The sequence below is a fragment of the Nicotiana attenuata genome, chromosome 7 (assembly GCF_001879085.1).
Source record: "Nicotiana attenuata strain UT chromosome 7, NIATTr2, whole genome shotgun sequence".
In the NCBI taxonomy this organism is placed as follows: domain Eukaryota; kingdom Viridiplantae; phylum Streptophyta; class Magnoliopsida; order Solanales; family Solanaceae; genus Nicotiana; species Nicotiana attenuata.
In genome coordinates, this window is record NC_031995.1 from 50,778,564 (window position 1) to 50,801,648 (window position 23,085).

The following is a 23,085-nucleotide window of genomic DNA, read 5'->3' on the forward strand; positions in this document are numbered from 1 at the left end:
AGCACAACTCCAAAATCAAAATCGAGCACCAAGCAGAATTGAGCTCGAAACATCACAAGAGGTTGTTCATAGAGTTGAGCCTATACCGGAGAAATCGAATGCTAACTGACCCCGCCATTATGAAGATGCTTGAAGAGCTCACTAAACGGATCGAATCAGGTGAAAAGAAAATCGAGGCTAATGACAAAAAGGTAGAAACATACAACTCACGGGTTGACCAAATACCGGGGGCACCCTCGATCCTAAAGGGTTTGTATTCGAAGAAGTTCGTGCAGAAGTCTTTTCCTCAAAGTGCGGCTCCAAAGCCCATTCCTAAGAAATTCCGTATTCCAGACATCCCCAAATACAATAGGCTTAGACATGAGGAATTAAGGAAAATGACTTAGAAGATGATGAGATTGAATACGTTCTATTGAAGAAATTTGGAGAAACTTTATCGAAGGGTGCCATGATATGGTATCATAACTTACCACCTAACTCTATGGATTCGTTTGTTATGCTCGCATATTCTTTTGTGAAGGCCCACGCCGGAGCCACTAAGGTTGCAACAAGGAAATCGGACCTCTTCAAAGTAAGACAACAGGATACCGCGATGCTCAGGGAATTCGTATCTCAGTTCCAAACGGTGCGAATGGATTTACCTCCAATCACCGATGACTGGGCTGTTCAAGCTTCTACACAAGGTCTCAACACTCGGAGTTCCATAGCTTCACAATAATTAAAGCAAAATTTGATCGAATATCCAGCTGTCACTTGGGCAGATGTACACAATCGGTATCAATCAAAGATTAGGGTCGAAGATGATCAGCTGGGAACTCCAGTTGGTTCGATTTATCCCAACAGGTCTGTGGACAGAGTTAAAAGGGACGTCGATCGGGAACCACGATCGAATAGAGATAGGTACCATCCATAGAGTGGAGATCAGAGAAATAACGGGCTCGGATGCTACCCCGTACGGAATGATAGAAGGAACGATCAGGGACAGAGTTCACGGGGGCTTATGAGCAAAAGCGGTTTCGATAGGGACGCCGGGTCCAAGGAAGCACCTCGACTATCAAAATACAACTTCTGCGTCGATGCATCAGGTATTGTATCAGCCATCGGTCAGATTAAGGATACTAGATGGCCCAGACCCTTACAGACCGTCCAGCTCAAAGGAACCCAAATCAAATGTGCAAATACCATGGTACCCATGGTCATAGAACTCAAGACTACAGACAACTGAGAGAAGAGGTAGCTCGTTTGTTCAACGAGGGTCACCTTCGAGAATTCTTAAGCGATCGGGCCAAGAATCACTTCAAAAATAGAGATTCGAACAGGAAGAGCCATAACACGTAATTCATATGATCGTTGGTGGGGTTGATATCCCTCAAGGACCAGTTTTCAAACACACCAAGGTGACGATCACGAGGGAAAAGCTAACTCGGGACTACTTACCAGAAGAAACCTTATCTTTCAACGACGAGGACGCAAAGGGGATCGAATAACCTCACAATGGTGCACTGGTAATATCTATCCTTATGAATAAAATTCAAGTTAAACGTGTGTTGATTGATCCAAGTAGCTCAGCAAATATTATTCGATCAAGGGTCATAGAGCAACTTGGCCTCCAAGATCAGATCGTGCCCGCAATTCGGGTACTTAACGGTTTCAATATGGCGAGTGAGACCACCAAAGGAGAGATTATTTTGCTAGCGAATGTAACCAGGACCATCCAAGATACAAAATTCCATGTGATCGAGGATGACATGAGATACAATGCACTGCTCGAAAGGCCTTGGATACATAATATGAGAGTAGTACTTTCGACACTTCATCAAGTTCTAAAGTTCCCTACTTCGGAAAGAGTCAAAATGGTGTACGGTGAACAACCCGCCGCCAAAGAAATGTTTGCAATCGACGAAGTGATACCGGTATCAGCGCTTTCGTCAACAAAGGGATCGGAGTCAAATGGAAAACAATAAGTCAAATAGCAACCACAGACACCTGCCTCGACCCTATCGGAGGAGCATGAGATCTTCGAGGATGAAGATTATATGATACCTCGAACCTTCATAACCCCCGACGATTCTGATACAACGAAGTTGACGGTCGAGGAGCTGGAACAACTCATACTGATCGAGCATCTTCCTGATGGAAAGGTATACTTGGGCACGGGGTTAACTCCTGAGCTCATGAAAAAACTCGTTCAATTCCTTTTAAATAACATGGATTATTTTGCTTGGTCCCACCTAGATGTGAAAGGGATCCCACCGAAGATCACAACACATCGATTGAGCATGGACTCGAAGTTCAGACCGGTAAAACAAAAGAGAAGGGCCCAGGGAGGTAAACATGCATTCATCAAGGACGAGGTAACCAAACTTCTCAAAATAGGATCCATTCAGGAAGTAAAATATCCTGAATGGTTAGCAAACGTAGTTGTAGTCCCTGAAAAGGGGAACAAACTTAGAATGTGCGTAGATTATAAAGATTTAAACAAAGCATGTCCCAAAGACTCTTTTCCTCTGCTGAATATCGATCGTATGATCGATGCCACGGCCAACCACGAGAACCTTAGTTTTCTCGATGCTTATTCCGGATGCAATCAAATTTAAATGAACCCGGAGGATCAGGAAAAGACTTCATTCATCACTAAGTATGGCACCTACTATTATAATGTAATGTCGTTTGGGCTAAAAATGCTGGTGTTACTTACCAACGCCTAGTGAATCAGATGTTTGAAGAACAAATAGGTAAATCAATGGAGGTATATATTGACGATATGCTAGTTAAGTCCTTGCGCGCAGAGGACCATTTAACATATTTGCAGGAAACCTTCAACATATTGAGAAAATACAACATGAAGCTCAATCCTGATAAATGTGCATTCAGGGTCGGTTCGGGAAAGTTCCTCGGCTTTATGGTGTCAAATCGGGGAATCGAGGTCAACCCCGATAAAATCAAGGCAATCGAAGACATCACAGTCGTGGACAGCGTTAAGGTCGTACAAAGATTAACAGGGCGGATAGCCGCCTTAGGCCGGTTCATCTCGAGGTCTTCAGATCGAAGTCACAGGTTCTTCTCGCTGCTCAAAAAGAAGAACAATGTCGCTTGGAGCCCGGGATGCCAACAGGCGTTGGAAGAGTTAAAGCAGTATCTTTCGAGCCCACCATTGCTTCATACTCTGAAAGCAGATGAGCAACTCTACTTATATTTGGCAGTATCGAAAGTTGCGGTAAGTGGTGTCCTAGTTCAAGAAGAGCAAGGTACGCAATTTCCTGTTTACTATGTTAGTCGAACCTTAGGTGAAGCCGAGACCCGGTACCCACACTTAGAGAAATTAGCGCTTGCTCTAATAAACCTCTCTAGGAAATTAAAATCATATTTTCAGTGTCACCCAATTTGTATGGTGACCACTTACACTCTTCTTAATGTTCTGCACAAGCCCGAACTCTTGGGTCGGTTGGCTAAATGGGCCGTCAAAATCAGTGGGTCAGCCCGAACTCTTCGTAATCTATACGGTTGAAACCGAACCTGCCCGATTTTACTATTTAACCGAGACCAGGGAATTACATCGAGGGTCAGCCTCGTAATGGATTAAACCAGAGCACGAAGACAAGGTATCGAGTTTGAGAATCGAGGTGCTTGTCAAGATCGAGGCCAACAACAATCGAGACCAAATATGACAGACTTCGAGCAAAGCGCAATAACCGAAAAGCGAGATATCCGTAACCCATCGAAGATCACAGCGGAAATCCCGGAACAAATCAAATCAAGGGCGATTGTTTAGGTTAATCATGGGATTTACTTCCGTAATTAGAATTGTACCATAGATAGGATTCCTCTGCTATATAAAGAGGGTTATAATCATTTAGTAGACACTTCACATTCACGCATATCAAAGCAATACAATATTCTCTCTTTAGTTCACACTCTCTTGTTCATCAGTTTGCTATATTTTAACTGTTCTTGCACAGACTAGTTCGACGGTATTCAAGCTTGAGGGCTGAATTCTGTTCAAAGACTGGTTTGCTTTATTTTATTGTCAATTTCCATTACTAATCTTTATATTTATCAATTGGTATTATGTTTGATCACGTATCCTTAAAACCACATTATAAGTTTAATTGTTATCCAGTTTTTAGGGTAAATACCACAAACTGTTAAAAAAGAAGAAAAAAAAGAATAAAAGCTCTTCTCAAAAAAAGTTTTGAGACAAAACTGTTCATAGTTAAAACATGTGGACTGATCTGGCGAAAAATAATAAATCATGTGGACTAAAACATGATTTTACATTTTCACTCAGAAAAGGATCCGGATTACGAACCCTATAGCTTCAACTCGGTTTAAAAAAGACCCGATTTCTGAGTCAAATTGGCCGGGGACTCACTTCAATCGGCATCTATAAGCTCAGCACCTTTCAAACTGCAAAATTTTCCAACTCTCCTTCAAGATTTTCCGCAACAAAATCGAAGTGAGCTCAAAACCCTAGAAAAGCAGAAGCTATTGTAAAGGAGATTGATGGAGGAAGCAGCTCAGAACGAGAAAGGAAACCCGCCGTCGACGGCAGTAACGGCGGTGGAGGAGACGGAAGACGAGCCGGTTATTGGACCGGGTCCAGCTCCTCATGTTAGTAAAAAACGTCCTCTCCAGTTTGAGCAAGCCTATCTCGATTCCCTTCCTTCAGCTAACTTGTAAGTAGTACTATTAAATATAGAGATGTTTAAATTGCACTAGTATATTTTGGGTTTGTTTTAAGTGTTTAGGGTTTATTTTTCAGTATTTTCTAATACATGATTCTTATTTCATATTTTTTTCAACATAAGTTATGTCTGTATTGGCAATGGAGTTCAATATTGTAAACCACACAATGCATTAGTTATGCATTATTGTGTACCGAAAATCAAATGGTGTATTAGTTAATTTTTGGGATCATGGTGGTGGCCGCACCAGCTTGCGCTCAATAGTACTGGTACTTCTCCATCAAAGCTTAGGCAGATGGGAAGCTAAACCTAGTATTTTTGCCTCGGCTTGGACCTGAAGCCTAGTTTTCAAGGTTTGCTACCACTGCATGAACCGCTAAGTCACGCCCTTGAGTGTGAATGTTGTATTAGTATTGAGAGATTAAATTAGTAATGTAAAGATTTATGCATATTAGTAATTGAGAATTTTATGTCCGGATTAGTTTTTCTTGTGCGGTCACCCAAACAACTCCAAGTGCTCTGGGTGCTTAGTATTGTGGACACTTGTTGATGGAGAGAGACTGTTCTGTTGGGAGTTTTCAGATTCGGGCTTTTAAAGTTGTTACAATTTGTAATCTTAAGACCTCTCTGAACTGCTTAATGGTGGCATTGTTCTAATTTGGCTAATTCAAGTTTATATAGGTTTCCGGTATTGAGCATATGATAGCAAATTTCTTGCTAATTAGCTGGGACAAAAATGTGTTCTTATTTCCGTTGTATTTTCAATGCGATGCTGTTGTTTAGAGAGGTCAGCATTTATCAATCAAAAATTGTCATCTTTAATTATAGCAGATCTGATAGAGCCGAAGACGAGGATAGAGATATGAGTGGAAAAAAAGAAAGATTATAGACACGAAAATCAAAGAGATATCAAATAAAAAGGGAACTTACAAGCAACCGAAGGTATATTTAACCTTTGAACCTCAAATATATTCCCAAAAAATCAAAGGTAAAATACAAGAAATTAACAAAGGAATATGGAACCTATACTTTACATTCAACAAACCACCATGGGTATTTGAAACCTAAGACTTCAAAATTGAAATTAAAGTATAATTCCAAATCAACTAAAAGGATAGTTGAATTACCATAAAGACTACTCAACTTGAATGGCAATCCTTGGAATTTCACTGAAGAACATATGGTTCTTCCCTAAAAACTCACAAGAGAGTAATCTCAATTCATCAAAGTTCACTGCTAAGGTCCACCTAACTTGAAAATATTAAAAAGTTGCAAAATGGCATAAGTCATAACAGCATGCGCACAAGAGTGTGAAGTTGCTAGCTTCAGCGCCCTTGCGCTGATTGATGGCCGAAATTCCCCTCTCTAAACCCTCTAACGTGCTGCGTTGGCTGAACAGTTCTCCACATTGGGTGCCTGGTGATTATTCAGGGTGTAGCGCTACGTCCAGTCAATAGTCCCTGGAAGCTGAATTCCAAGATTTGGTTGAAATGATTTACAAGCAGAGCTCATCTTATGCTAGTTCGGACTTATTTGGTTTTTTTTTAGGGGGGGATACTTTTAGTGAAGTCATATCATCAGCATAAGCTCTTGGTAAGGGAGGAGTTGGGTTTTCCAGATCTATTGGTTTGGATTCCTAGTGCACCAAGAGAAGTTTTCTCTTTACTTGGTTGGCAGCGAAGGAAGCAATTTGGACGACCGAGAACGTGAGAGAAAGGCAGATTACATAAGTTAGCTGGTGCTTCATGTGTAAATATTCAGGTTAAGATGTTCCTCTCCCTGCATAGTATGCTGGGAACTCGCTTGTGGTGTGAGTTTTGAGATGGTTCTGGATGTAATTGCTGATGCCAGATCAGCCAGAACAAGAAGGAAGTTTCGAAGAGCCCGGATGTTGCCCCACTAGCACCTATGTGGGTCTTGTGGAAGGGAGGAAATAGGAGAGTTTTCGAAGGGATAGATAACTACTATCTACATTTGAGGAGTAGCCTCTCATTGGTAGTTTCATTTTGGTGCGCACCTATGAAGTTCCAAAAGACTGAGTATTGTTTATGAAGAATCATATTATGTTGTGGATTCTCTACTTTTTAATATACATATTCTCGTTTGCTGCCTTGGATTTAATTTTCTAAATATATTATCTTGCTATTACTTGTTATCGGTACCTCTTTCATATTCTCTGTTGCTATCTTCGATTTAGTTTTCTAATTATTTGTCTTGCTATTACTTGCTATCGGGCTTCTTTCACCTTCTTTAGCCGAGGATCTATCGGAAACAGTCTCTCTGCCCTTCCAGTGTAGGGGTAAGGCTGCGTACATCCTACCCTCACCAGACCCCACTTGTGGGATTACACTGGGTGGTTGTTGTTGTTGTTGTTGTTGTTGTTAATATACAACTTGTATACTGGAGATGCTTTTAATGTTAATCAAATTATAAACCTTATAAAAAAATGTAGTTGCTGTCAACTGACATGTCAAGTTAACATTTTGTTAACATTTTGTCCAGTTAACAGTACATAACACAACCAATCATCAAACTAACTTCATTTGCCAGTCACCGCTGACCACTTCCACGTCCAGATCATCTGATGAATTTTGTTATTATTATTTTTTTATTCAATTTTGGACTCTTTGGACTCTATTCCATTATTTTCACTTATGAGTCCAAGAATCAGGTGTATATATTGTAAGCTTGGGTGCATATGATCTATTTACTCCAGCTTCATGTAAATGTAAGGATGTGTCTTTGTTTAAATGTAGGTTCACTTTATATTCTTCATGGTTGTGCCATAACTAGGAATTCCAGTATTTAGAAAACATTTCATTATTTCATCTAGCCTAAGCTCTCATGAATGCTCTTGTACCTTGTTCATTACCAATTCAATAAAAGTTGTCTCTCCTTTTTTCTCAGTTTACATGATCATATCAAATATAGAGTGCTAAACCATGTAATATGCAATGCAGGTATGAAAAAAGTTACATGCACCGAGATGTAGTCACTCATGTTTCTGTGTCAGGAGCAGATTTTTTCATCAGCGGGAGTGCTGATGGTAAGGCAGGACATTCGCACCGAGATTTTTTCATTTCTTGATGTTTGCATAATTTACCAAATGTTCTCCTCCTTATTGTCCAGGCCACCTGAAATTTTGGAAGAAAAAGCCTATTGGTATCGAGTTTGCAAAACATTTTAGATCTCATCTTGGACCAATTGAAGGCCTTGCAGTAAGTAGCAATAGACTCTCTGGCAGAAGTACATTCTGCTCCTGTTTATTATCAGCATTATGATCAGAGCATTACATTAGTTTACCTAAATTCCATTGCAGGTTAGTGCTGATGGTATGCTTTGCTGTACGATCTCAAGTGACAAGTCTCTGAAAATATATGACGTAGTGAATTTCGACATGATGTCCATGATACGACTTCCATTCATACCTGGTTGCGTTGAATGGGTATATAAGTTAGGGGATGTCAAAGCTAAGCTTGCTGTTAGTGATCGGAACTCCTCTGTTGTGCATATATATGACGCAAGAGCTAGTACAAATGAACCTATCATAACTAAAGAGGTATGTCCAGTAAACCATCTCAAAAGTAAAGGTTCACATGACTTCTGTGCAGTTTTAATGTCATGTTAGTATGAAGTTTCTACCAGCACTCACATGACCAAATCTCTTATCCTTTTTGTTGTCCTTGTCATCAGATACATTTGTGCCCCATCAAGGTCATGAAATACAATCATGTCTTTGATACTGTGATATCAGCAGATGACAAAGGGATCATTGAGTACTGGAGTCCTGCCACTCTTCAGTTCCCAGAGAATGTGTATGTTTTCAACTTCTTAAAGTAACTTACCTTGTATATGGTCCTTTTTAGGGGACAATAAGTCGCATTGACTTCAGGGAGCTCAAAAGCCCCAAAACGAGTTTTAGAGTGATCCATTTTGAAGAAATGGTATTACATCACTATTTACGTGATCCAAGAACTCATCTTTCCTTTTTGTTAGATTGCGTTTTCTGTTTCTTTTAGGGCGGTGGGGGTGGGTGGGGGGAGTGTATCAATTTTCAAATTTTAAACATAGAGCCTTGTGAAATAGATCCTATATGACCTTTATTAGTAGATCATTTCCGCACCGTAGATTTTCCGTTGTGGTTTTAGCATTTATTCACTTCCATAGAGTAGTAGTGAGAAATCAACCATTTATTTTTGGTTTTACACTATCTAAGAAAATACTATAGATTATTTAATATATAGTTTTTCACACTTTCTTTGCCATATGCAAGAGGCTGTCTCTTGCTCCTAATTGCAACAGTCACCTCTTATACTTATCTTCTTATGTTCTGCCTGCAGGGTGAACTTTAGATTGAAGAGTGATACTAATCTCTTTGAAATTGTGAAATGCAAAACTGCTGTTTCTTCTATAGAGGTATTACAGTAAAACCTTTTGCTGGAAATTATGTGTACTTCTGACCTTATAACTTGAATTGAAAAAGTTTCTTCTGCTATACACATCTCAAGTTAGCTAAGCAGTTTCAGATTTTTCAGTCTAAGCAGTCAGTAGATAGTCTTGTAAAAGTCTTACCCTTTTCTCTTCTTTATTTCTAGGTAAGCCCTGATGGTAAACAGTTTTCTGTAACTTCACCAGATCGTAGGATTCGTATATTTTGGTTCAGGACAGGTAAACTAAGACGTGTGTATGATGAATCTCTGGAGGTAAGAGATTACTCCTTATGCGTACATACACATGTTTCTTTTTCTTTTTCTTTTTCTTTTGGGTGTTAATACAAAAAAAATCCATCTCTTTAGGTGGCACAAGATCTCCAGAGGAGTGATGTTCCTTTATACCGGCTTGAAGCTATTGATTTTGGGCGACGAATGGCTGTGGAAAAAGAAATTGAGAAAACAGAATATGCACCACAACCTAATGCTGTTTTTGATGAAAGTTCCAACTTCATTATATATGCAACTCTCCTAGGAATTAAAGTAAGAAAATGTCCATTAGACTGTCAAGACAGTTATATTGCAGTCTTGGTACTTATACCATACCGGAGTTATGAATAAGCTTCATGCTTCTTCGACTTTCATTTCTGATTTTGGGTTATTTTTTCTTTGTATTGTCAGGTTGTAAATCTACATACGAACAAGGTATCTCGTATCCTGGGGAAGGTAGAGAGCAATGACAGGTTTTTGAGGATTGCCTTGTACCAAGGTGATAGAAGTAGTAAAAAGGTAAGAAAAATTCCTGCTGCTGCAGCAAATGCCAATGAAAGCAAGGAGCCCCTGATAGATCCGACTCTACTTTGCTGTGCTTTCAAGAAACATAGAATCTATTTGTTCAGGTATATGTGTAGTACAGAGAGTGAGTAGATTGATCTTGAACTTTGTTGCTTTTCAATCACTGTTAATTGTATGTTGAACCTGGACTTTCTCCACTGCACTAACCTGCTCACTCTAGACTTTAGTGCTATGCTAAAGGAAACATGTTAACGGTTTTATCCAAAGTAGTCCATGTATTTTATGTTGGCTATCTCTGTAAGATTCACACACAGTAGGAATCATTCTGATAGATGCTTAAATATTGATTTTTCTATTAGAATTAGGATTTAAAGCAGTTTGAAAACAATCACGACTAATGAGAAAGTTTGAAAGCACAGTTGCCTGCTGTACTCTTCACTCCTGGATGATTTAGTTTGATGTTCGATACTTCCATAAAAATGATAAAAATAGGCAATCTTTTCATCTCATCCTTTATGAAAACCAGATTTCTTTGTTTATACTTATTCTTCACGACAGCTCATGACTTGCTCTATAACAGTCAGAGAGAACCTGAGGAACCTGATGATCCTACTAAGGGAAGAGATGTCTTTAATGAAAAGCCATCTGCCGATGAACTTTTGGCTGTATCTGACATAGGGAAGTCTGTCACTACATCCCTTCCAGATAATGTGGTGAGTTATAGTTTTATTTGCATTTATCAGATAAATAGAAAATTCCGGATAGGTTTAAGGTGGATATCCTTTTCCATGAGTTCATGGGAACAGAACTCTTTATGAGCTACAATGATTGGTATTGTTTGTGGAAATGTTTTAAGTGCGCTTGAAAAAATCTTTTTTTTTTTGTCCAACTAGATTCTAAAACTAGTAATTTCTATTAGGTTCCACATTTTATCTTTCCCTACTGCCCCATCCTTGTAGCTAGATCAAGAAAGAACCTTTGGATCGAGATCCACAACAATGCATCACAACTATGGATTCCAATTATTCGATTTTTTCTTTCATCGAATATGATCTACTACTCTTATTTCTTACTCGACCATTAACTTCTTCTTTAAAAAAAGGATTCCAACAACAAAACTGCTTCCACAACTACGAAAAGCAAATTTCTATATCTCGCATCTACTTAAATTGTGTGAATATGAGAATCTCTTTCGTTGAATTGAAAGAATTTTCTATTGAATGGAAGATGATTTTACATCAACAAGTAAAGGAAAAAAGAAATTATTTAGTACTTACTTTTGATACTATTTCAAATTGCGTTGCTGTGTCAGAAGAAGGATAGCTATACTGATTCGGTATACTCTAAAGACGCCCTCGGTACAATATTGACGATCTCACAAAGATGAAATTTCAGTGAATTGTCATTTACTGATCTCATCTTTTACGGAATCGATCTTCTTTGACTGTACAAGAATATGTGGAGCTCAGCATGTCTGGAAGCACAGGAGAACGTTCGTTTGCTGATATTATTACCAGTATTCGATACTGGGTCATTCATAGCATTACTATACCTTCCCTATTCATTGCGGGTTGGTTATTTGTCAGCACCGGTTTAGCTTACGATGTGTTTGGAAGCCCTCGGCCAAACGAGTATTTTACAGAGAGCCGACAAGGAATTCCATTAATAACTGGCCGTTTTGATCCTTTGGAACAACTCGATGAATTTAGTAGATCGTTTTAGGAGGCCCTAATGACTATAGATCGAACCTATCCAATTTTTACAGTACGATGGTTGGCTGTTCACGGCCTAGCTGTACCTACCGTCTTTTTTTTGGGATCAATATCAGCAATGCAGTTCATCCAACGATAAACTTAATCCGAATTATAGAGCTACGACACAATCAAACCCGAACGAACAAAATGTTGAATTGAATCGTACCAGTCTCTACTGGGGGTTATTACTCATTTTTGTACTTGCTGTTTTATTTTCCAATTATTTCTTCAATTAAGAAAACGAAAGAGAATAAATAAGATTCTCTTAGCTCATTCGGAAGGATCTCATAATTTAATTATCCATGACTGTTTATGTCTCTAGCATGACCACTTGNTCTATTGAATGGAAGATGATTTTACATCAACAAGTAAAGGAAAAAAGAAATTATTTAGTACTTACTTTTGATACTATTTCAAATTGCGTTGCTTTTTCTTTTTTTGAGGAGGAGGTTTTAAGTAAGATTTCTTTTGTGCTGCACTGCATAGAAACCATGTGAATGGATCTTGAATAATGGATTTACTTTCTTCTACTTCTGTTTTCTGATTTCTGATCAATTAATGAATGAGTTGAAAGGATAGCATGTTGCGAAGCTGCTAAGTTGAGAATGGTCTTCATAAAAAAGGAAATGAGATGGGCAAAGCCTGTTTGTGCTCTTGGCAGTCTTTCACTAAAGAATAACAGCTCTTGTTTCTGCATTATTTGTGGTATACCTTAAAAGATAATAGTTTTTTCAATACCACTACACTTAGAGGCCGTTCGTTTTTTCTCTGTGCTTATCCTAAAAAAATGGACTCAAATTTTGCTGATTGTTTCTTTTACTCTGACCTAGGTCCTGCATACCAGTATGGGTGACATTCACATGAAGCTATACCCTGAAGAGTGTCCAAAAACAGTGGAGAACTTTACAACACACTGCAGGAACGGATACTATGACAATTTGATATTTCATCGGGTCATCAGAGGCTTTATGGTTCAGACAGGAGATCCATTAGGAGATGGCACAGGTGGCCAATCTATTTGGGGAAGGGAGTTTGAAGATGAATTCCATAAAAGGTATGTTCTGTATTTGCAGATCTTATACATAATTACATTATAGGACATGCTTTAATTTTTGGTTCTTACTTTATTTCCTCGACTCTGTACTTTCTTGATATGTCATGTTAGAGGGGCAATACTTTTGATGATGATGCTTATGCAGCTTTGGAATAATGAACATGGGTGGGATGCGAGAACAGGAAGTTTAAAGGCCTGCATGATAGAACATTTTTTCCATTCGGGTGTAAAATGTATTAGGTTTAGTCGACCACATGTCATTGCTTTGAGAATCAGCCGGTTTTAAGTGATCTCCACCAATCAATGTGTGCATAAGAACCCCAATGAAAATGGTAGGAGAATGGAAGTACCCATTTTGTGGAGTAAATGGATCCATAGTAACAGTACTGTGTACTTTATTCTTGTTCTTTCAATTGCTGCTGCTTTTGTAGCAGATAATGCAATAGAAGATTGCCAATACATAGTTTTTAAACTAGGGTTGATACATGGCCAAAACCGAAGTCGGTTTTGCTTTCCTGCTTTAATTGACTGTTGACCATGATTTCATCAGTATTTGGATTTTGAAATTTTCAGTTGCAAGTAATTGTATTGTTATTCTGCCTGGCAACAGTGGAGGAACTTTCATGAATTTAACTATTAAAAGACCCAGCAATCCCATCCCCCCACCCCACCCACCCACCCCCAACCAAAGAGAAGGATCTTTTCATTTCTTAGCTTTTGATTTTAACATACAATTCAAATTGTTATGATTATGAAAGCAACTAATCAAGTTTATTGAGAAGCCTGTACTCCATTCATGGAGCCACCAAGTTTATCTTTGGGAGCAGAGCATAATACTCTTGTATATTTAACATTTGGCGTAGTTTTCTTCCTTGCTCAACTCTGGAGATTGTTTGTGCTTCCTTTGTTGATTCTTGGAAAAGTTTTCTTTCTAGGTTCTAGGAAGTGGACAGCTTAGTTATTGCCTGAAATAACAGCTAGCACCACCTCATTTGAATTTAACTTCTCCGACATACAGCTGATAACACATTTTCCAGTTTATGCTTCAATAGGTGAAGTTAATCTGAACAATTATATTGGTCTGTGCAGCCTGCGACATGATAGACCCTTCACTGTCTCGATGGCTAATGCTGGGGCAAACACCAATGGCTCTCAATTCTTCATAACAACTGTTGCCACTCCGTGGTTGGACAATAAGCACACAGTTTTTGGCAGAGTAGTAAAAGGAATGGACGTTGTACAGGTATTGGCTTCTAATTCCTCCCAGTCTGCTATGGATTGATTACTGAATGAATATTAGACCTGACTCAGATCTTCGACTCTGTTTAGCTGTATTTCTAGTTATTTACCAGAAAGTTTGTGAATATGCTGTGGTTCCAATTTAAATGATGATTGTTGCAGTGTGTATTATGTGGTATTTAGTGTATGACTACTTTTTGGGAGCTCATTCGGGATTTCTTTTTTTCCTTTTGGATTATGACAGTCAATAGAGAAAGTGAAGACCGACAAAAATGACAAACCATACCAGGACGTAAAAATATTAAATGTGACTGTTCCAAAGTCTTAAATGGGTTTTTGTTGCGGCTGTGCTCCATCATGGAAGGTATACAACTAATTCTGGATCATTGGATGGGTTAAAACGACTTATGGTGGAATCTATTGGTAGTCCTCGTTGGACCCTGATCTGACATGTAGTCTTTATGATTTTTGACTTGTGGTATTCTTCTCAAATTTATTATACCATCCACTTTTTGCCTTTTGAGATTTTTTGTTCTTCTTTTAGGGAAAGTTTATCACCATTAATGTGTTCATCAAACCTTGTGAACTTGGGTACATTCTTACGTCCATTTATAGACCCTTTTGATGAGTCATCGCAAAAATTTTGATTGTAGCTGTGTAAGTTTATTTAATTCTTTCCTGCTGTATAAAAAAAACTGCTGTATCATGTGATCAAAAGTTTAAGAGGTGAAGTCACTTCTATCTTCTTGCAGACTTTACTTTTTATAGTTCCACTAACTGTTTCCAATTCGATCAGATTTGAACTTTGAAAGCTGAAACGTGTACGTCATAACTTTGCCAAAATGGATCTCGTGTTAACATCTAAACATCAAACACACAGATCACATCTAAGGCATATTGATATTTTGACTCCATCAAATTGTGAGCATTATGCCTATAGAGGTTTTGTCTGCTCAAGGTTGTAGGCAAATGTGACGCAAGGCTCATGACTGACAACTCATGACTCACGAGACCTAACATCTACAAACCGGAAAATTCCTACACCTAGCTAAAGCTGTCCGTTTTACTTCCTCGTTCGCATGGATTTCCTATGAATCTCATGTTACTAAAAATGTGACAAAAAGTTTCACCCAATGTAATGTAATTAATTATACTAGGTTATTAGACAATTTTCAACGATACCATATCAGATTTTGCATTATTTAGTGTTGTGTTGTAAATTAACCTAAGCTAAAACTGTAGAAATCCTTTTGCGGTGTCTAGGGGCGGCAAACGGGCGGGTTGGATCGGATATGTGCAAAAAAATAAATAATTCAAAAAAAACAAACAAATTACCCAACCCAACCCATATTTAATGCGGATAAAAAACTTGTTACCCAACCAATAATATAAATATTCATATTATCCATGGCTTCTTAATATGATCACTTTTGAGAGAATTCCAAACTTAAGGAATCCCAATCTGAGACTTTACAAATATAAAAATTAAACCTATTACTTATCCATCGGTTATATATTTCCTAAGGGGATAATATCGCTCTTATCCATATTAGACCCATTTTTAAAAAGTTCATTATACAACCCAATTTTATTGAATAATATTGGAGGATAACTATTTTCTTTTAAACACAACCATAAGAGCTCTGACATCAAAGACGAATACAATTTATAGCCAGATGATAACTCGTAATGTCCTACTCCTGCTATGCACTAATTCGAAAGCAGTAAATACCCAGAATAAAATTCGCTTTCCCTACTGGTGTTCATAAAAATCCGAAAAATCGAACCAAACCGACCCAAAAAATCGATAATTTTTGGTCTGGTTTGGTTTTGGTTTTGAATTTTAAAAACCGATCAAATTTGGTTTGGTTTTGGTTTTTAATCAGAAAAAAATCAAAAAAAACCAAATCAAACCGACTATACGAGTAGCTATTTTAAATTTATTATTACACCTACATATATGTATATTTTTATACAAAATTTCAAAAATTTAATAGTAAATGTTAGTTTGCACTTTTAGTGCAGGTCTTTACCTTTACATTCTAGTTTGATTGGTAGTTTTCTTTTGTTTAGTGTAACAATCTATTTCGTGTTAAAAATAATATATTTTTAATTGAGTCCTTAAATTACTTTTTGATTCAATTATCATCAATATATCTTGGTAAATAATAGATTTCCCAAATGACAATTGATGTGATAGTGTTACGTTGAAAATGTGATCGCCGGAATATATGTTTGGTAGTGTATATCTTATATTTAAAAAAAAACCGACAAATAACCGAAAAACCGACAAAACCCGACATAAACCGAATCGAAAAAAAACCGACTTAATTGGTTTGGTTATAATATTTGAAAAACCAATTTACTTGGTTTGATTTCTTTTAAAGGAAAAATCGATCCAAACTGAACCATGAACACCCCTATTCCCTAGTCCTTGTAAGCTGTAGCCTGATTGTCAACTAATTAAACATTTGCACGAGAACTTCCTATAATGGATATAGAATTGGAAGTTGTAATGACTTAAACAGGCAACAAATACATCAAGCTAAAGGGTGCAAACAAATCCAACAATATTGTAATTTCAAATTGCCTCGCAAAATTTAGGTACCTTCAGCTAAACTAGAATAAAGTTGACAAAAAGAGTCCTAGAATAAACTCAGGGGAACTGGGAACAGGTCATTTCATACAGAGGCCAACGCTGTATTCCTCAATCGAAGAGACTGAAACCCATGTCCTGCAATATTAAAACAAGACAACCATGTTAGCGGATATACAAGATATTTAGGAGTAAACATTGTCCAGTGCAGAAAGAAGCCAAGGCTCCTAGATTGAGAGAGTATCTTACATCATCAGATTCCTCTTTCTCTTCCTTCTTTTCCTCTTTCTTCTCCTCGGCAGCTGGTGCTGCAGCAGCAGCGCCACCAGCAGGTGCAGCGACTGCAACACCACCACCACCACCGCAAGGTACTGAAGCCAATTTTTCTCTGCCAGCAGCAATCAGCTCGGTGATATCCTTGCCCTCTACTTGAGACAAGAGGAGATCAACCCTATCATCATCAGCCTCAGCTCCAACTGCAGCACAATTTTGAATATTAGAATTCAAAACAAGAGTCCCCAACATAAAATATACAAAGACAGTACAGTAGTCAAGTCAACAAGAAGAAGATTTTCATATCAATTAGAGATGTTTTAAAATCCCAAGCAATACAATGAATGAAGTGCTATCCCATATGCAAGAGAAGTAAATATAATAGAGTACTCCGTTCTTATGGATAGCTTCAGAAGGTCTTGCAAGTAACAGAGTTAATTGTTTTCCAAAACATAAATAAAAATAAAAAGGTAATAGCTAAAATGAAGAGAGATCAGGTCTCTGCCTAAACACTTGCATCCTACCTCAAGTTTAATAGTAATAACTTGATAAAATTAATTAATTGCTTCCGCAAACACTCTTCACTCTCTTTTTCCAGAGTCCAGACCATCAAAAAAGCAATTAGTAGCATGTACAAGAGCTGAATCATATTTTTTGCAGGCAAAAAGATAAAAATAATAAATGAAATACATTACTCCATTAGACATGTACCAGTCTCTAAAACACATCAATGAATAAACCAATTACATACAACCACATATGGCACGGATCCAGTACTATAAACCAACACATCAGTCAGAAACGGTATGCACTAAATCAGTAAAAACAGAAGAAGCTATGAGTAAAGGAGGAAATTCTCATTTTGGAGTGACAGCGTGATACCATTTCACTTGTTATTTTAGCATACATCGAACACAAATATCAACTATATGAAGACAAAATGAAATGGGTGTACATTAAAATCAGTAAAAAAATAATTCAATCAAGTATCAAATTTTTATACTGGAGCTAAAAAATGTTACATCATTTACTATTTCATTTAGCATAAATCGAACAGTTATCAGCTATCTTGAAAGGAAAATGAAATAGGTATGCACTAAATTACAACAAATAATAACTATGAATAGCAAAAAATTATAAATCTACATTAATACATCTCAGTTTCACCCACATTAACTACTTTTTTAAAGGCAAAAAGATTAGGGAGGTGAAAAAAGGGAATACCGGAAGCAAGGATTTTCTTCAAATCAGCAGCAGATGGGGAGGCGTTGCCACCCAACACAGCCAACAAGAAAGCGGCGATTACCTTCATTTTCTTCTCTATAAAATCCAGTTAAAAAACAATAGATTTTCAGATATAATACGAGATTAAACCAGAGTAAACGAAGAATTAAAGAAAGAGATGTGAAAAAAAAAAGAGATTACATTGAGAGATTTGGAAGCTAAGAAAATGCCTTCAAATGGTTGGTCTTGGCCTAGGGCAGCTGTTAACAAAGAAAGAGGAAGTGAGCGGTGAATGCTATGTATATATAGTTAGGGCTTCTCGCCTTGCTATGGGGAGTAACCAATAGCGATTAGATCTCCACCGTTCATTTTACCCTTTGTTTTTGCTCAGCGTCTTAAGTTTATTTTGGCTTAGAGAAAAGAAGTTGTGATTTCTTTTTCAATGAAATAATTTTAATCTAGTCATTTAGTATAAGAAGAAACGTTTTTTGAGGCTTAAAAGTTTAGCTACAAGCATTTTTTTAACATTTTCCTTTTCATATTCTTTTGCATAATCAACTACTAAAACTTCGAAAAGACTTACTTGAATTTTATGTTTTTTTTTCTTTCAGACTCGATATTTACATTAAATCATTTAAATTTATCTTAATTAAGTACAAATTAAGGTTATATATATTACTTAATTGTGACCAAGCGATAACAATGTAAATAGAAGATACATACCAAATCTATTAGTTTAATGTAAATATCAAGAGCTTGTTTGGATAGTCGTTACATATTATAGTATTGTCAAATATATTTTTATGTAACAATAAAAACTGTCACTTTACGTTATAATTGATTTGGTGTGATCGCATTATTATTTTATTATTTTTATCTTGCCCTTACTTATTATTTTGATAATCTTATTTTACCCTTTAGCCTATCTTTTTCAACCTACTTTCTTTATAATAACTTTATTCCATACCCTTTTAATAATATTATAAGTGTATTCTTTGTAGTTTTTGTATGTGGCATTGTGAAACAATGAAAAACGATATAGTCTATCCAAATGTCTAATTAATCAAATGAATATAGTACAATACAATATAAATAAAATACAATATGAAACTATATATGTAATAACTATCTGATAATAGGTGAATTTAACTATAATCACGCCTTAAATAACCACCTTCTTGTATATTTTTGATGATAAAAGTGATAACAAAATGCTCTTATTAGTGTTTTTCATGATTTGTAGGTGATATATGACCAGGGAAGGCTAGGGAGTACTTTTGGAGTCAAAAATGAAGAAAAAGAGGCCAATTGTGAAATTCCCCAAGTAAACCATGCAAAACAGGCCTGAAGATTCAGAGAACTGGGTTGACCGCGGTTCCACCGCGACCGCGGTAGAACCGCGGTGGAAGACAGCTGCGGATAAATTGAAATTCAGAGAAGGCATGGCACAACCGCGGCGGAAGCAGAAAACTTCAGGGACTAAAGTGTAAAACACGGGATTTTTAGACCTAAACCCTATTTTAAATACAAGACTTCGCCCAAGAGAGGCATGTATTGAATTTTAGAGTATCTTGGCAAGGAAAACAATTGTGAGAGATCACCCAAAACATCTTTCTTCTTTTCTTTGATTTTTATTGCTAGTTATGATGAATTCTATCTTAGTTTGTTTTCCCATAGCCATGAGTAGCTAAATCCTCTGTCTAAGGCTTTGATGGAACCTATTGGGGGATGAACATCTTGTTTATGTGAATACAAATTGCTAGTTTCAATCTCTATTTGTTCAACTTTGTGCTTGTTGTAGTTAATTGACAGGATCCTCAATTAGTTGTGCCTATTTAATGTGCATAACTTGGAAAAGAGTGCATATTTAGGTTAGTGTTGAACAACACCACTCCCAAAGTATAAGAGGAATCTATAATTGTGGGTTTAAAGGCGGGATTAGGGATAACGAAGCCTTGGGTGTAATCTAAAGTGAATTGTGCAAAGTAAAGTAAGCTAGTGTATCTCGGGAGAATGCAATTAGTATATTACTGTGATTCCTCGGGAGAGATTTACGGTAAGATGAGCGTTCATGATTGATAGAGATGTGTTGGTAAATTTGTATGAGCATAAACAGAAGGGATTCTTTCAGTAGGGGAAGTCATTGCCTTAGCTTCTTCTCATCATTGTTTACAACCTTAGCATTTTAATTTACAGCTGTTTAATTTACTTGCAATCGTAGTTAGTAGAGCGACCTTCAACTGTGATTCAAACATCTGGGAAGCTGGTTCTGAAGAGTTTATTAGGTCTAAAGATAGTGATTGATAGGTTAACTCTCTGTGGATTCGACCCTGGGCGTAATACTCGGGTTATATTTGCAACGTCCGCATTGTCCTTTTTATAAGGCATAGTTGGGCGTGATCAAATTTTGGCGCCGTTGCCGGGGAGTTAACGGAATTATCAATTACCATTGATAGAAATACAAAAATTCTTGGTGTGGTCAGTTTTCTCTCTACCCAATTTACCATTGAAATTTTGACGGTTGCTGATCTGGTTGCACAGGTGTATGCTTAGAAATTTTACGAGGATTGGAGAACTACTTGAAGGACTCTCAGACCCCGAGAAAACATTCAAGGACATTGAATCGTGCCAACAAAAGACTTCAACAATCCCAACAAACACACAAATTCGAAATTGACATGGGAGACGTAAATGATCCCAACGGAAACGTCAGGAATGAGCAAGTTGGCTTAAATGCCAGAGAAGTGACACCCCCTGTGCATGAGGGTGCACTATATGACTGGGCACAACCCACAGCTGACAATCTGGCCACTGCCATTGTTGTGCCCGCAATACAAGCTGAATCGTTCCAGATCACAAATAACATGCTACACTTGTTGCAGAATAAGGGACTCTTTTCTGGGACACAAACAGAAGATCCTCAGCAGCACTTGAAGAACTTCCTGTCTATATGCAAAACTCAAAGGTAACCCAACGTGACTCCGGAAGCAATCAGGCTATTATTGTTTCCATTCTCGGTGACAGGAGCTGCTTAGGTTTGGCTAAACTCGCTCCCCATAAACTCTATAGAAACTTGGGATGAGTTAGTCAAGCAATTTCACAACAAGTTCCACCCGCCCAACAAAACTGCTCAACAAATTGATGAGATCGTAAGTTTCAAACAGAAACCAATGGAGACACTACATGAGACATGGGGCAGGTTTAAAGGAATGTTGGTTATGTGTCCCCACCATGGTGTTCCAGAACAGATGTTGGGACAACGATTTTACATGGGACTGTCTGACAGCATGAAGAATATTGTAGATGCCTCTGCTGGTGGGGCATTCTTGAGCAAGACTTGGAGAGAAGGTCAGAATTTGCTTGACAAAATGGCGCAGAATTCGGGATGGACAACTAGGAATGCACCTATCACTCCAGTGGTGCACTCAGTGCCTCTTGATCCTTCTAATACAATGGCTGAAAATATGGTCACTCTCTTGACACAAATGAGCATCCTCACCAAAAAGGTGGAGGAATCAGGGCAGAAGCAGCAGGTACATATAGTAGATACTACCAATGGGGGCTTGTGCACATCTTGCATTAGCCATCCAATCGGTAATCCTTGGAATGCAGAGCATGATCATCATCATCAGCATCCTGAAGATATGAACTATGTGGCTAACTATGGGGGTCAGAGACAAGGAAATCAGAACTGGGGTCAGCATACTCAGCAGCAGTACAGGCCACCTCAGCCACAGTATAACGCCGGAAACATGGGAGGCATGAGACCCCCCAACAACATGGCACTGTATCCTAGACCACAGGGGTACAACAATCAGCAGCAGCATGGTGGAAGGCAGGAAGACGGGTTTGCAAGACTGGAAGCAATGATGCAGCAGGTTATTGGGTCCAATGCTAAGATAAATGAAAGGGTGGATGCACATGATGCGGCTATCAAAAATATCGAGGTACAAGTGGGCCAGATCTCAATGTCACTGAACAATCGTCCTCAAGGGACATTACCGGCAGATACCCAAATCAATCCAAAAGATCAGGGCCCAAAGCAGCTGATGGCGGTGAGTCTCCGTAATGGCAGGGATCTAGATGTTGAGCAAGAGAGAGCTCGAGAAAACATACAGGCTGAGACACTCATTCCAGTGCCCATTGAGCTGGATGAGTCTACGGGATTGACAGAGGTGACAGTCCAGCCCGCACCTGAAGAAAAGAATATGCAGCAGGAGACTGAGAAAGTAGCTGAGCCAGTAGTTGAAATAGTAGCTGAGAAAGAGAAATCCCAAGTGATTGGGAAGAAAAGACCTCCTGCACCATTACCATAGAGGTTGGCCAAGCATCAAAAGGAGGAGCAGTATAAAAAGTTCTTGGAGATGCTCAAACAAATCCAGGTAAACATTCCATTGATTGAAGCTTTAAAGGAGATGCCTGGATACGCTAAAATGATGAAGGACTTGATGTCTCGGAAGTTTGACTTCCCAGACTTGTCCACAGTGACACTTACTCAGACCTGTAGTGCAGTGGTGTCTAGACATGTTGCTGAAAAGCTATCTGATCCAGGTAGCTTTACAATTCCATGCACTATTGGGAACTTCGCCTTTGCTAAGGCACTCTGTGATTTAGGGGCCAGCATTAATCTTATGCCTCTGGTTATTTATAAGAGGTTGGGCATTGGGAGAGCTAGACCCACCTCTATGTTGTTGCAGCTAGCCGACAGGACTGTGAAGCGTCCATTTGGGATCCTTGATGATGTGCTTATTCAGGTGGAGAAATTCGTGTTCCCTGCAGATTTTGTAATCTTGGATTGCAAAGTGGATGAAGAAATTCCTATAATCTTAGGACGACCATTCTTGGCCACGGGGAGAGGTCTGATTGATTGTGAGACTGGGGAGCTCAAGATGAGGCTCAATGATGAAGAAATTATATTCAATGTGCAGAAATCTATGAGGCGACCAAGTGAGTTCGCCAATTATTCTCTTATTGATGTCGTGGATGTAATTGTAGAGTCTGATGATGAGGTGTTGACGGTTGAGGATCCCCTTGC

At 38.2% G+C, this 23,085-nt stretch overlaps 2 protein-coding genes across 2 annotated transcripts; one reads left to right on the forward strand and one right to left on the reverse strand.

Annotated features, from left to right (window-relative positions):
* LOC109229072 (peptidyl-prolyl cis-trans isomerase CYP71) lies at positions 4,336–14,715 on the forward strand. The gene is made up of 13 exons (XM_019394387.1): positions 4,336–4,676; positions 7,646–7,731; positions 7,815–7,903; positions 8,005–8,244; positions 8,379–8,500; positions 9,026–9,101; positions 9,281–9,388; positions 9,482–9,658; positions 9,797–10,014; positions 10,491–10,623; positions 12,495–12,718; positions 13,808–13,961; positions 14,202–14,715. The coding sequence occupies exons 1-13, from the start codon at positions 4,504–4,506 to the stop codon at positions 14,283–14,285; spliced, it is 1,884 nt and encodes a 627-aa protein (XP_019249932.1). The 5' UTR covers positions 4,336–4,503; the 3' UTR covers positions 14,286–14,715.
* On the reverse strand, positions 16,450–18,358 carry LOC109229073 (60S acidic ribosomal protein P2A-like). The gene is made up of 4 exons (XM_019394388.1): positions 18,252–18,358; positions 18,051–18,146; positions 16,803–17,029; positions 16,450–16,691 (listed from the first exon to the last, which is right to left on the reverse strand). The coding sequence occupies exons 2-4, from the start codon at positions 18,136–18,138 to the stop codon at positions 16,665–16,667; spliced, it is 342 nt and encodes a 113-aa protein (XP_019249933.1). The 5' UTR covers positions 18,139–18,146; positions 18,252–18,358; the 3' UTR covers positions 16,450–16,664.